This window comes from Dermacentor andersoni, chromosome 1 (genome assembly GCF_023375885.2).
Source record: "Dermacentor andersoni chromosome 1, qqDerAnde1_hic_scaffold, whole genome shotgun sequence".
In the NCBI taxonomy this organism is placed as follows: Eukaryota; Metazoa; Arthropoda; class Arachnida; order Ixodida; family Ixodidae; genus Dermacentor; species Dermacentor andersoni.
Window position 1 is genome coordinate 170,034,435 of NC_092814.1, and position 15,588 is coordinate 170,050,022.

Here is a 15,588-nt window from a genome sequence, read left to right on the forward strand (position 1 = left end):
CTTACCATATACATACAGTCTAACCTATTTATAATTAAACAAGTTTTAACAATATGTATATCAGATATAACAATGAGCAGCCGATGTACCATCAACTTTTGTATGTGTTCTATGATAAAATAAACCACTTGTTACAATGCTCTTGCACAGAGTTATAGGTTATAAATATAAAATATGGCTACTGGGTATGTGTGCCACAAGTAAAAAATGAGAAATCATCAGGAGAAAAGAAACACAAGCCGCTTCACCACACCCGCTTCTGCCCCGGCATGCATTGCCACCATTGGGGGGTCGCTATCCATTTTGCCAGCCGCGCACCCCCCCCCCCCCCCCACGTACCCCTTCGTCAGATAGCCTGATGAAGGCAATCTGACGAAAAAGAAAAAAAAGCTAGCCACTTTTCCTCATCCACTTTCATCCCATGCAGCCACTTTGCCAGACCCACACATTTTTTCCTGTCATTTTTTTTTTATGAGAGTGGGTTTCTTTACATTTCGCCGGGGACACCCAGTGTTTCTCCTCCAATTGTCCATTAGACAAATTTACACAGTGGTTATTTGGCAGTAACATACTGTAATGTATTAGAATAATAACCTTTCCCCAGCGTGTCCGCAGCAGTTGCAAGGTCCCTACTGTGGTGGTTACCATATCCAGTGGTAGCCAAGCACAGCCATCGCAGCCGCTATTACAGTAAAAGCTCGTTAATTCGCACCTCGTTAATTCGAATGTTCGAACAATTCGAACTAATTGGCATGGTCCGGCCATGCTCCATCGAGCCCCATGTATTGAAAAGCTTGTTAATTCGAATGTTAATCCGGTCCGCCGCGGATAATTCGAACTGTGCGCCGCCGCAGCCAGCTGCAGTCCCTGCTGTTAAGCGACAGATGGCGCAACATACACTATCATCATTTCTTTTGTTCGTCCGTCACAGACTGACACTACTCGCGCGCCGCGATGTCGTCACGTCGAAAGTACCGTGCTAAAACGCTGAAGCAGAAATGAGAAATTCTGCGGGAAGTGGATGCAGGGAAACAGAGCAAGAACGAAATTGCAAAGAAGCACGATATACCGAGAAGCACGCTGTCGACATACATCCAGAATATGAAGATGATTGAGGACTCCTACGAGGCTGAAACTTTCGGCAAGGATCGGAAAAGGCTTCGGACAGCTAAGCACCCGGACCTGGAGGCAGCGTTGCTCATATGGATCAAGGAAAAGTGGAGCCAGGACATCCCGTTGAGTGGCCCCATCATCGTAGCGAAAACGGCTGATTTCTCGCAACGTCTGAACGTCTCCAACTTCGCCGCTTCGGACGGATGGTTTCACCGCTTCAGGGACAGACACGACCTCATTTTCCGCAGTGTGTGCGGCAAAGCCAAAGCCGTAGACGCAGACCTACACCGTGTGGCGGAATTGGTGCGCTCCTAGACCACCTGAACAGGTACGCACCATCCAATATTTTCAATACCGATAAGACCGCCTTGTTTTTTAAACTCTTACCGGACAAAACGATCACGTACAAGGGGGACGTGTGCGCAGGCGGCAAGCGCAGCAAAGAGCGCGTGACAGTGTTGCTCGGGGTGAACATGACTGGAACAGAGAAGCTCCCCCTGTTTGTGATAGGAAAGTCACAGAAGCCTCGATGTTTTAAGAACATCCGCACGCTGCCGGCCGACTATGCAGCAAATAAGAAGACCTGGATGACGGGCGAGCTTTTCAAGCAGTGGCTGAGGAAACTCGATCGAAAATTTGAGCTTGGCAAGAGGCAGATTCTCCTCCTCATCGACAACTGCTCGGCGCACAAGGTGGAAATCGAATTGTGAGCCATTGAGCTGGTTTTTCTTCCGGCTAACACCAGTGCAGCTCTTCAGCCTATGGATCAGGGCGTTATAAAAAATTTGAAAAGTTTTTATGGACGTCACATTCTCGAGAAGTTGCTCCTGTGCTCCGTTGAGAAAAGCTATACCGTGACTCTGCTCACAGCCCTGCACATGCTTGTGTGCCTAGAATTAGGTAACCACAGAAACAATTGCAAATTGTTTCCGGCACTGTGGTTTCGGAGCCCTTAACGCAGATGCTAATGAAGTTGAAGAGGACGTCCGCACTCCCGTTCATGTATGGGAGGTGCTCTGCGATACAGACTTCAGCGACTACGTGAATGTCGACAGCTGCGCAGCGGTCTGCGGTGCCGTGACCAATGATGAAACCATCGCCCAAATCATCGGCGAAGACGAAGAACCAGCCGAGGACAATGACGACGCGAATGATGAAGATGATGTTGGTGAAACTACGGTACGACCTTCGTTGGTACAGGTGATGGACGGACTGAATCACGCCTGGCTTTTCTTCAGTTTCTATGAAGGCGAAGACGATGCTTTTCGGCTCATTCGAGCTCTGGAAGATAAAACGGCAGCAATCGCTTTCAGAGGAAGAAAGCAAAAAACAATTACGGACTTTATTTGCAAATAAAAGTACCCAGAGTTACTCTACCTTTTTTTGTCATCAGATGTGGCCTTTTCTTAATCACTTTCATTAGTTCAAATTTCGGTTAATTCAAACTCGTTAAGTATCCCCGTGAAATTAGAATTAACGAGCTTTTACTGTACCTCCAGCGGACTTGGCTACATTAATGATGCTAATCATGATGCGGATCAAGTAACTCACTGATGTTCATTTAACCCTTTCGCTGTCGGACCTTCCTCGCCGTGACGCACCCCCAGTGTCGGCTTGGTTTCAGGGAATGACCATAACAGGGAATGAACATAGCAATTTATTTTTGATTATGATTGGTATTCAAATAACATAGTCAATGCAATATGCACATTTCAGTGTTCTGCAGCTGCTGTTAGTAAACGTCATCATCATCAGCCTGACTATAAAATCCGTTCAACATCCGAATCTGACGATGCGGAACCCTCTTCCTCGCATGCGACTCTGTCAGAGTCCGAATCCGAGCTCGGCTCGTATTCTGAATCGGAATTGAGCCACCATTCCAATGAGCAGACGAAGGTCCCGCGCGCTCAGCCATCCGAAAGTAACCGCGAGCAGGGAGGATGCGCTTTCAGTCGCCCGCACAACGGAGAGAAATGGGACGTTGGGTGATCAAGAAGATGGCGGGAGATGGAAAAAGGCTAAACAAAGTTCGAAGGGCTTTATGTTGACTGCTGCAAGTCGGAAGCGAGGGTGCGGCGAGAGAGCGAAAGCAGCAATCGAGTCACCCTTTTCGGAGAGCAAACGGCACGGCACGTGCGCCTGAACTTGACGCGCCGTAGCAGACACACCAACAGAAGAAAAATAAAAACCTTCAAAATAGCGGAGATGGCAGAACAACCCTTGAACCCATAACCACACGCACGACGCATGATCCAGCGAACGCGGAGCCACCGCGCCACTCAGCAAAGAGAACGTGGGGAGTGGCAGTCGCACCGTACTCTTCAATACATGGATTAACACAGGTCGGGGAGAATATACGAACTTGTAGAAAGTGTCAACAAATGGCGTGGCCAATCCAGGAGCACCAGCTTTGCGCTCGGGCGCGAAATTTTGAACGCACGATAGAGAACGTACCGGTACATCAGTGACACTGTGGGGGGGAAGCGCGATGACGTACCGGTACGTCCGTGACAGCGAAAGGGTTAATTTACTAATGACAAAGACGACACTGTTTCAACGTGCACAATGTATTCGGGAGTGGAAAAAAATCACATGCGGCCTGCTTTGTAAGCTGCCATTTTCGTTTTGATGTCCCACGGTCCAGCAGCAGCTCCCTCCAGTTGTTCGGCTGGTTGACGTCCCGAAGCGAATGCTTTCCCATAATTCCCAATTTGATAGGCTTCTGTTTACATGCGCCGTTGAAATGTGCATTCTCCATCTCAAACTGTGCCTGTTTGGCGCACTTAATGTGATACACCTTCTTAGCGAATTACCCCGTTCACATGAGATATGATAAACTTGAAAGTTGATATATGTTTGTCGCATTCAGTAAATGCCGTTATTGTTTTTAGATCACAGTGACAACCAGCAAATCTGCTGTGGTAGATTTCATCTGCTTCAGGAACTTGCTCGAAGCAAGTACCTCTCTGGCATCCTTTCACCATCATAAAAAACTTCCAACTGAAAGTTAGGGGACCAACAAGCAAATCTTCTTGAGAGAATTTATTTTTATAAAGCTTGATGCAACCTTCATAGTCATAAAATGAGCGCATATTCATGAACTTTAGAAATAATTCGGGAGGACTGGCAGGTATCAATTTTGACTATCTGGGGTTGACTTGCCGCAAATGCCATGAAGGCACAATTTAATCACTGTGGACATTGTCACTGACACTCTAAAGAAACCCAAACAAATATCCATAATGCTAGCCATGAAATGAGGCTCCAATCAGTGAAATTACCCAGATATTTCTAAAACAATCTTCAGGCTTGCTTTGTTCGTATATACATATGTGATTAAAAGGCAACTGTATTAAATATGTAGTTAAATGATTCAACATCCACTGTCTTAAAGCACTTGATATTTTTATGGTTATTTGTGGTGCTATCCACTTATTCTGTCATTCTAAAAACCTGCAATTTTATTGAGCTTCTCGTAGTATCACCACAGAACTGTTGCACATAAATATTCCTTACCTCAAATCAATAAACCAATCTAGCTACTATGTTATAACAATTCCTTAATGTTGCCAGAATCCAACCAGAACAGATTGCCATAAGAAAAAAAAAAGGGGGGGGTCTCCAAAATATGGAACCCAGAAACTATAAGCACCATCATAAGCAACCTACATAAATCACACTGCAAAACAAAGGCCTCACTCTGACAAGTCCATGTACACCTGCCCTGCGTCAACTTAACCCATTTTATGCTTGAAGATTTCCTTATCTAGTCGACCCATCTAACCTTCTGCCTCCCGTAAGAGTATTTCACTTTTCTGGGCACCATTTGGCTACTTTAATAGGCCAATGTTGTGCATAAATTGCCTAACTAAAAAATCAGCCAAATGAACTTTATTGCTAATCCACATTGCGATCTACATTTTATTAACGTTATGCCAATCATTTTATGTTCAATCACCGATTGCGTAGTCCTAAACTCCCTTTCACATTTCAATTCTGTAACTTTTGGCCCATTAAGGTTAGTACTGGGAGAATACCAACTGGACAATGATCCTGTAGTTCTGAGATATACAAAGCTAAGTGTTTGATTATCCTCACCTCAAGGTCAGTAAGCATGAGTTCTCGGACAGTGTAGTTGGTGGCTGGCTTTTCCCCAAGAAAGGCCACTTTGAGTCCTACACCAGTGAGCACAAGCTCTTCATCCTGGCTCATTGGCCAGTACTGATGGCACTTTACCTGCAACCATGAAAGTTATCATGGGTTAAATTACAAGGAGCAAATAAAGAGTACTCTCTGTTTGTGCGCCGAGCCATGTACAACAGAAAACCAAGTAGGAAAATTGAAATGAGAACACCAAAATCCCAAAATTGTGCGTCATGCAAGTCACACATTAGAACAATTTGTAACTTTTATCATGCAGTACACACTGATTTTTGCAACAAAAACTAACATTCTGCTCATCACGCATCAAGAGAACCCAATTTTTTACATTTGTTTACAACTGCACTGCACACATATCATGTGCTCACTTTACAGCCAATCAGCAAATGAAACACAAAAATACAAACACAGCGCATTTAGAGTTCCCTATGCAGTGGTGCACTGGGAAAATTTCAGGGGTACCTTAGAGGATGTGAAACCATGTACGACACTCACGTTGATTTCCTTATCTCTAGTGCAACACAGCCAAATTTTATTAATTAGACCTCAGTAGGTCATGAGAAAAGAAGCTTCAATTTCATAAGTGAATGGGTGTTCATGGTTGAATTAAACAAAGAGTTCAAAACAGCTTGACAAAACTCCTTGAAGCATTGACATAGTTCTTTTATTCTGCTGCAGCACTCATTCAAGGATGCTGTCAATGTGTCGAAAGTGAATTTTCAAGCAGAGTGCAGGTTTGTACTAGTTCTAGTTCATCAGAGGTGTTTAGAAAAACAGTGCAAACATTTAAAACTTGAAATGTGCAAGCGACATAACATAGCATGCGCATCATGTTGAAGTTTGGTGCCTTTCGGTCATATCACTTTAATTTTAATTTTTTCATTTTTAATGCTTTGTTTTCTTTTCAACTGTTACAGGTTTTTTGTAGCTTTCCTGTGAATTATATAAAAGCACCCAGTTAGAAAAGAATAAACCAGTTGAAAGTCAGTGCAGTGTTCGTACTTTTTTTTTCTCTGGTGTCTATTTTTTCTCTTGTCTTGGTGTCTCTGGTGACAGTTAGTCTAAATAAACTTTCAATGGACAAAATTGGCACCTAAAAGGGGTACAGACTATAATGCATGGTCTGCATTATTTTTATACTCAAGGAAGCATTCTGTCAGTCTTTACTTTCACCGCCACCTCAAATTCATGCCCAGCTCAGCCGGCCAAGATTGTGCAGGTGCTATTGAGAGCTCAGAATATGCAAGTTATAGCCACTAAAAGTAGCACACTTACAAAATGCATTATGGCCGTTGATGAGTCGCTGTTCCAGTTCCCCCCCCCCCCCCGAGCTTCCAGGCCTAACAGCACTCTTCTCGGCTCTCTGCAACTGCTGCTTGTCATTTTATCATAGTGATACCTCTTTGTATTTGTGACAGAATACATTCTTGGCATGTCAGTCAGCACCTTTACCATGAGAGGTTGCACATATAATGTACCCATCGGTGATTGCCTTCAGTTCGAATTATCAGTGCTTTTAGAGATAAAGTTTAAATTAGGCATTTTCCTCCATAAAACAGTACAGGCACCTACAGGGACGTTAAAACATTGCCAAGTTAACGGGATGTATGAATGTTCTAATTCAAGTTCACTCCCAGGCCAGAAACACAGCAGGAAAGATGGCCAGGTAGGGGTTCCATAACACTCTTAGCAGACTGTGAAAGATCCACGAGAGTAGTCGATCCTTTGACCAGCGCATCGGGGAACATGTTAGTAGTACTTCAAGGCAAAAACAGCACTTCCAAATACAAAACTCCTTTATTTTTTATTTATTTTGTTTTATTTCTTTTCAAATATCACCGTGCATTTCACCCTACTACCTCAACTCAAGACAAATGAAGGCTTGAGGATTACATACACAAAATACTTTGGACCAAATGGCCAAAACATCATGTTTCCCCCTTAGAGGAAAAGACAAGCACACAAATAAGTTTACTTACAGTGTTTTTCTCAATGATACGATTAAGCATTAAAATGGCCTTGGTCTGCTGCTCCCAAACCATAAGCCAAAAATGGCTAGTAGTTGTCGGTAAAGGTCCCTGCAACAGGTAGAAAGCAAGATACAATCCAAATATTTAAAGGGCCCCTCCAACCTTTTGTTATCAAAGATGTTAAGAGGGTGCCTTTTTACAAATCTGCTCCTTCTATGAACAGTAATTGGTAATCAAATGCCACAGCTGCCATGCCTTCAAAGCCTTTCTTTTTTTTTTCATCACTCATACTGCACGGTGGGCATAGAACTATGCCCACCATGCTCTTCACATTCTCAGGTCAATGTTTTGTATCGACGTGACTTTGAGGTCATGTGGTGCAACCCTTGACCACACCACCCATCCTGAAGGCCATAGTATTGGCACAGTGGCATCATTTTACACCACCAAATGGTGCCACTGCCCAATCTGCAATGAAGTTCCATGTCATAAACATGTCAGTTTGCAACACAGAAGCACAGGCCTATATTACACTGACTTACACTGCACCATACCTACATTTCTCTTGCACCTGTGACGAAAATTTTTTTATCTCGAATGCGAGCTGCAAAAGGAATAGCATTGCCCATTATATATGAAACGAAGTTAAACTGATAAAATAAAACAAAACATGCACTACTTCCTTCAGCTATTCTGGCTATAAAATCATCATTGCCTTAGTTTTACATACATTTCTGTATACCTACGTGCCACAAAGTCAGATCTTAATTTTTGTGAACCAAAAATATTTTACTGACATACATGATTAAAGTTGCCACATCCGTTCTATGTCAATAACTCCTAAAGACAACATACTTAAAGTTTGATCGTTCTGACACGTTTCAGTATAAAGACTTCAGTTTCTTTCAACGCGTGTGCAGTGGTGTCACAATGTTTCACACAACTGGCTGGCTCTGACAGCTTTTACACAGTTGCTGCAGCATGTTCAATTTATTCAGCCTGGTACAAAACATGATGAAAATGACAACAGTGATATTGTGACAAAATGTAAGCAAGAATTATATTATTCAGCCTTGGCAAACTTATTAAATACTGAACAGCCTTACACAAGGTACTGTAACAGTCTCAGAATTATATAGTAGTATCTGTTCATGGGATAATTGTTCAACTGCAACAACACTGTTCCTGAACACTGTTAGAAAACAAGTAAAAAAATAAGGCACAGGAAGTAAATAGGCCAGTCCTACAATATACACAATACACTTAAAAGCAAAATATTATTGTCCCAACTTCTTCAGAACTGCTACAAATAAGTTTTCTAAAGGTCCAACAAATGGGAAGACATAATATACTCACCTGAGTTAAAATGTAGGTGCGATTAGCTGCCTTCACTTTAACCAGGCTGGCATTAATATAATCCTTGTCCCCTCGTTTTAAGATGACTCTGCTGTGGTCATCTACAAAAAGCATAAGCATTGATTCAGCCCAATTTCTTTTTGAATCAGTCTTGATCATCCCGGGTAATTTGCAAATTCAAAGGTGCAAAGAAGGGAGAAGGGGAGAACAAAAAGAACAAAATGTAAAATGCTACCATAGCCCTTCATCAAAGCAGTTTTATTTGTTGTCAAGAACCTCACCTAGTTGTTTCTGAAAAGAATGAATAGGTAAAAAAAAATACAGCAATGTTGTACGCCTAAATGCAATTTAAAGTTTCTGCATGCCAATACTGGATCTCTCTTCACAGGTGGAAGGCGCAGAGGTGCATCCAAAGTGATGATGGAGGGCACCTCTTGCAGCATACCCTAATAACATGTTTAATGGCTTATTGCCTGGCTAGCACATAGACAACAAGGATGGACACTCGCAGCCTCTGAGTTATTCATTCTTTGTGTCTAATGTGCAGGAAAATTTTGGTAATGCAGCACCCAATGCTCAACTTTGGCTAGCCAGACCAGGCTGTACCCATTCTGATTTACCTTGCTTGTTTTGCGCCAGTGCTCAATGACACTCAGTAGAGACTCTTCTGCAGCACCCCCATAATGTGCCCCAGCAGGCTGTACCAATTCTAATAACAAGCTTCCCTTAAACCTTTAGTTTTCTAAAGTATTTCACAAGTGCCACATTATGTCAATGTCTCACAGTGTGGCCCCACAAAGTAGACCAAGCTAGGCTTTGATAGTGGCTGGGCTTTACAAATTATAACTGCACCGATATCATGTATGTCATATCATTGACCAGTGAACAAAAGTGGGTTTGAGGCTATTTTTGCATGTTTTTTTTTTGTTTTTTTCTATCGTCATTGTCATAATTTTCAAATGACATTAGTTTTTGCCATGTGACAGCGTGCTGTGATAATGACATTATTCGCAACAAATGTCATATGTTGGAAATGATACTAGATTTGCCATGTGACAAGGGTATTAAACCTGCCTGATACAGTAAAATCAATGTAGAAGGACATCTTTAGCAGGGGAAAGCTATTTTATACATTAATTGTTGGCAGAGAACAGAGTTCATTCTGCTAATCCTATTGATGTGACTAAGTGCAAATATGAATTTCCAAATGCATGCATTAAACTGAGTAAAAAATTTTAATGTGAAATATTACTTAATGTTTTTTTATGATTATGTGTTCTACAACTTCTAACTCACTAGGCTCGTGTATTCTAATGGTAACCTTTGACTATGCTCAAGAATCCATATCATGATTGAAAAAAAAAAAAAAGATTTGTATGAGACCAAGTAAAGTCAAGCATGTGTGAAACTGATTGTGTCGGAACACTCAATCTGGATTGAGTTTTACCATTGCATCAGTTTTACCAAATTCAAAAATGCCTGTGTAACATGGACATAAAGGTAGAGAACATTCATCTGGTACACAGGCCCAAAGCAAGAAAACACAGGCAACAAAGCCAGCCAGATAGCCAGTGGTGATGTAATTGGCACTTACCACTAGTTTTCACAATGCGATCAGAAGTTCCATGCAACATCAGTGTACAAAAACTAGAAAACATCACAGAATTTATATTTAGCCTTCTTGCATATCATTAACACACCTCAGCTTTTGAAGCGTGTAAAAAATCATGTTATGCATGCACGAAGCATTGCATTGTCCAAGTTATGAGCTCTATTATGAAAAGTGAGTGGTTTTTTTTATAAAGTGCACCGAGTCACATCACTTATGAAAATTTTTCCCTTCCCCAATTTTCCTTTTCTTGCAAGCTTCTGCGGGACTGATTTGGTATATTCAGTTATGAACTGTGCCTTGTCACTATTCATTAGCAAAAAGCTGTTTGTGACGCAATCATGCCGAAACTTTTAAAAGAAAGAGGGTGCTGAACAACAAGGTGTTACCTATTCGATTTTTCAACTTCCATACAAAAGCCAAAACATGTAGTACTTATTAACATCACATTTTTCAATCGGTATCTTTACTACGCCACCAAATAGGATGTCGTCAAACTATCAATTTCTCTAACTATACGCAAAAAAGCAATGACTTATCTCGTGTAGAACATGCGAAGTGCAAGGATGCTGTCGCTGCATATCTCGTCACACACACACACCCTATATTTCTTTCACTTTGTACCTTTCCCCTAACTCATCACCCTTTGGTAGTCCTATTCACATAAAGAATGATTATCAAAAACAAATGCCGCTATCCATTGTTTGGCCATGCCACCAGTGGTAATTTGTTGACACCAACTCATTTCTTGGTTCATGAAAGGTTCCTTCCTCAAAAGCATATGGGGTATGCCATGCATGCGATACCTTGTAGCTTTGGCACTGCGAGCAAGGCAGCTAATGCAGATGTATTTACCAAACATGTGTATCACATGCAACACAGAAAACACTGCATTCACGCACTGGCGCCAGATCATGCGCTTTAGACGATGGTTCTCGCTCTGGACATAGCGTGAATGCTTGATAAGCCAAGTCTCATCCCTCCGTCTGTCTCCCGCTTAGTTTGTTTCCGAGAAACACGCTTTTCTTTACAATCCTAATATTTGAGCAGAAGTCACTCGGGAAATTACCAATCTCCGAGAATCCACAGCCGTCAAGCGACGTTAAGTTTCAATGCTAAGTATCAAAATAAAGTTTCAAGTTTCAAATTCCAAGTGGCTATATGTGGTGAGCCATCTTACTCACATGGATTTACGTCTCGGTACCGATTTAAGCTCTTGTTATCCATTCGTCTTGCATCTTTACACGTGTAGTCATAGTTGTTGGACTTGTGCCTGATCTTCTGCAACATCAAAGAAAATATGTGGCACAGGCGGCAAAACTGAGAGCCGGAAACGCTGAAAACATCGACCTACAAACTGGGAAGCAACGGAGCCAGGAACACGACTGGCGTAGCGACCACTGAATCCCGAGCCAGTTGCGTACCGACTCTCGGTTTCCCAGTTTTCTCAAGCAAGTGCAACTTTTGCCCTGCTGCCCATAAATCAGAGTTATGGTTCCAACAAGAAAAAAAAGTCAACAAGCAAGGGACGTAAGCCAGCACTTTTTAACGTCACCAGCGGTCCTTGCTTCTTACGTGCGTGGGTTACAAGCGTTACATTGTTAATCTGTAGGCCTAACGACTCTTCCAAATTCAATCCAACGCTTGAGAAAAAGACTTTCCAATTTGCAAAACAGCTCCTATAAATTGTTACTTATGAAGTGAACGGTGTCCTTCCGAAAAGGAGAACTCGCGCTACAACACAACGGCGACAAGAACAAATTACGACAACGGGTTACTACCTCGGCGGTAAACTTACCTGGTAGACTGAATTCCAAGAGTTCTTAGAATCTATTTCTTGAAACTCCTGTTCCATGCTGAACATGAGTTTCAGGCACGTTACCTGCGACACACCACAATCAAGACATCCCTGGACAGAATGATCATCACTGAAAATAAGACCTACAAAAGAGCAGGCTCTCAGCCTAGCTGCACACAAGGCAAACCGAACATCGCCATGCAAGCAGCGCACGAGAGCACGCTCTTGTTTAGTGTTTCTTCCTTCTTTCTTTCTCTCTCTCTCTCTCTCTCTCTCTATCTCTCGTTTCTTTTTTTTTTTTTTGCTTTTTCACCGCGTAGTGCGTGCAGTGCCACTCGCAAGTTCAAACTGTCGGAGTCGCAATGTCTGCAGTTTTCGGGAAAAAAAGTAATATTATTTATAATACGTCACATCTGAACAATGGCTGAACAGTAAGGCAACGAATGTCATGAACCAATGGGCGCGTTAAGTTAAGGCATAGAGTTACTATACTGAGTTAAGGCGCTCGAGCGCGCTCTAGCCAGCAGAGTGCGCTCTTTTAACCTTAATGGCTACACTGCAGGGCCAAGAAATACCTCGAGTAACAGAATATAAATACCTCGGTATATGGCAAAACTCTACACTCTTAGGCAAAGTTACACCCTTTGACTTGCCCCTTCTGCCACACAACAATAATCTTTATCTGCCTTGATGCGTTTCCTTTCTTTAACGCTGCGAGCCCGGAACTTTCCAGTAACGAACGGCACGCGCGTTATCAGCATAGAACAGTTTACACCCTTTGGAGTGCATGCCCCTTCTGATAACGCGCGTGCCGTTCGTTACTGGAAAGTTCCGGGCTCGCAGCGTTAAAGAAAGGAAACGCATCAAGGCAGATAACGATTATCGTTGTGTGGCAGAAGGGGCAAGCCAAAGGGTGTAACTTTGCCTATGAGTGTATGGTATATGGATAAACGAAGGCAATAGATATATGGAAACACAGGAAAAATCCATAACAGCCATAATGAAGCACAGAGCGCTATGGGGATACAATAGGTACGAGGTCCTCCGAGGTATGTGGAAAGGGGTAATGGTTCCAGGACTTACTTTTGGAAATGCGGTTGTTTGCTTTAAATCAGGGGTACAATCAGGACTCGACGGGAACCAAAGGTCAGTGGGTCGCCTCTCATTGGGCGCTTACGGGAAGACTACAAATGAAGCTGTGCAGGGGGATATGGGCTGGACTACACTCTAAGAACAGTTTACACCCTTTGGCTTGCCCCTTCTGCCACACAAAAATAATCGTCATCTGCCTTGATGCGTTTCCTTTCTTTATCGCTGCAAGCCCGGAACTTTCCAGTGACGAACGGCACGCGCGTTATCAGAAGAGGCACTCCAAAGGGTGTAAACCGTTCGATGCTGATAACGGGCGTGCCGTTCGTTACTGGAAAGTTCCGGGCTCGCAGCGATAAAGAAAGGAAACGCATCAAGGCAGATGACGATTATTTTTGTGTGGCAGAAGGGGCAAGCCAAAGGGTGTAAACTGTTCTTAGAGTGTAGTTTTGAAGTGAGGGAAGCTCGCAGTAAAATTGAGTATGAAGAAAGTAAATGGGCTGGGAGAGTGTTCAGGTATCTGTACAGGCAAAACATTGATTCACAGTGGAGGAAAAGAACTAGGAAGCTTACCAGCAAGTATGCGGCCTGTGGGGTGGGCAACACAGCAAGAAGGAAGGTCAAGCGGAAAGTCAGAGAGGCTGAATTAATCTCATGGGTGGCGGCAATGGAAAAGAAACCTGCCATGAGTAACTACTTAAGATGGAAAAACGAAATCAGGAAAGAAACCATTTATGATAACTCAAAGGGAAGCTCATTACTTTTCGAAGCGAGATCGGGATGCCTTAGAACACGCACCTATAAAGCGAGATATAAGAAAGAAGAAGAAGCATGTGCTTGCTGCGGTAAACCTAGGGAACTATGCAGCATGTTTTATTAGAATGTGAAGACGTCTACCCAGCGGTCAATTTAGGCACCACTGGCCTCCTTGAAGCCCTTGGGTTCAGCGGGAGCAGTGGTAAAGCAAACATGTCCGCAATAGGCATTAGTAAGAGGCGATTGGAGGATTGGTGGAAGAAAAGTAGGGAAACGACAAAAGATAGAGACGTACAAAAGCACAGTTCACGATAGGGGATCAGAAAATTTGGGCGGGGTAGTTCATAGTGTTTTTTCTTTCTTTTTTTATTGTTTAACCTAGGTAGGACATTAGGTAGTATAATAGCAAGAGCCTGAGGGGGCAACCCACCGCCCCGTTCCAAAGGGGACGCTCATAACATTTATCCATTCATCCACCCGGCTAAAAAGCGACTTCCGGTGCGTAATTACGGAGCGCGCTCTACGCGCCCCACCCGGAAACGGTGCGCGAGAGCGCACGCCAGCTACGGCTTCCAAAAAAATGACGTGTTTCCTACGCTTTCCACTGATGCAAGTCCTTTCTCCTTGCCCACTCGTTCCTCTCGCCGCCGCGCAGCCGGGCGTCCGAAGCTCCTGTCAGGCGAAATCGGGAACGTGTTGGCGCGCTTTGAGCTTGCATCGCATCGTAAGCCGCTGCTGCTGCCTCCGTCGCCGCGCGTCAAGTTCTACCTCTTCATCGTCTAACAAGAACTGCAGGAGTACGGTCGGCGGGGCCATTTTCGAAAAGCGCGCGAAGTGCAATAGCGGATGCGGAAGCAACATAACATTCGCCAGAGGGCGCGTTCGTGCACCCGAAAACAGTCGGCGAAAATGGCCGTTAAGTTAAGCTTCGAAGGCGTCGCACTCGAGCGTGCTCCTTTGGAGTTCGGAGCGCGCTAACTTAACGCGCCCAATGCCTTTGCATGAACATGGCCATGAGCAATTAGCTGGAGTAAAAGTTGCCTATACCGGCCTATGCATAGAGTTACTATTAGCGTCCTCTATCTCCTTGCCCCGGGATTGCCCCGAAACCAGAATGGTGCGCTTTGCACCGCCGTGGTGGCGCACTGCGGAGGGTGAACATCGAGGTCAAAACTGCACCCCGTGCAGCATAGAGTTTCTCACTGCATTACCTAGAGGGAAATCTGGCGCTGCTACGCTGTGGTATGCATGGGAATGCCGGTATATTGTGGATTCGGATTGGCATCGTTCTCGTAGAGACAGGACACCTTGAAGACGCGCTTGGCAAGTACCGTTCCGTCTGTCACAATGATTCATTTTCTACTAGAACAGCACGTGAAAAGCTGTTTTAGCTTTATTATTACGCGAAAACATGTTTTGTTTAACTATGAGAACTTGTTATTGTGTGTACGACTACATGTTACGTAAAAAGTATCAGCGGGCCGCTAAAGTTGGAGGACAGACGACAAAGTTCGCGCTCGCTTTGAAACAGTTGGTCGTCTGTTCTTGCTTTTCTTCGCTTGGTGATGCATCGTGGGTGAGTAAAGATGTAATATGCGTGAATGGAAACATTTTATGAAGATTTTACTTTGAGAACGCGTTATTTGCGTAGCCATATCCACGTTTTAGACGAAGCCTCTTACAACACCAGCCAACACGAGCCTCGCAGACACATATCCCGTCATTCCCATGACGGC

At 43.6% G+C, this 15,588-nt stretch overlaps 1 protein-coding gene across 5 annotated transcripts in view; it reads right to left on the reverse strand.

The window, feature by feature from the left end:
• LOC126547399 (tyrosine-protein phosphatase non-receptor type 1-like) overlaps positions 1-12,682 on the reverse strand; it is a 105,927-nt gene extending 93,245 nt beyond the window's left edge. For 2 of the 5 annotated variants that reach the window (XM_050195385.3, XM_050195384.3), the window contains exons 1-5: positions 12,008-12,680; positions 11,394-11,490; positions 8,601-8,701; positions 7,254-7,352; positions 5,212-5,349 (exon numbers count right to left, since the gene is read on the reverse strand). In XM_050195385.3, the coding sequence (XP_050051342.1) occupies positions 5,212-5,349; positions 7,254-7,352; positions 8,601-8,701; positions 11,394-11,490; positions 12,008-12,073 (501 nt within the window). In that variant the 5' untranslated portion in view covers positions 12,074-12,680. Of the gene's footprint in view, positions 1-5,211; positions 5,350-7,253; positions 7,353-8,600; positions 8,702-10,194; positions 10,248-11,393; positions 11,491-12,007 lie in introns of those variants that run through there. The other 3 variants (XM_055062736.2, XM_050195383.3, XM_055062737.2) reach the window with 3 other exon arrangements.
• Between the last annotated feature and the right edge of the window lie 2,906 nt (positions 12,683-15,588).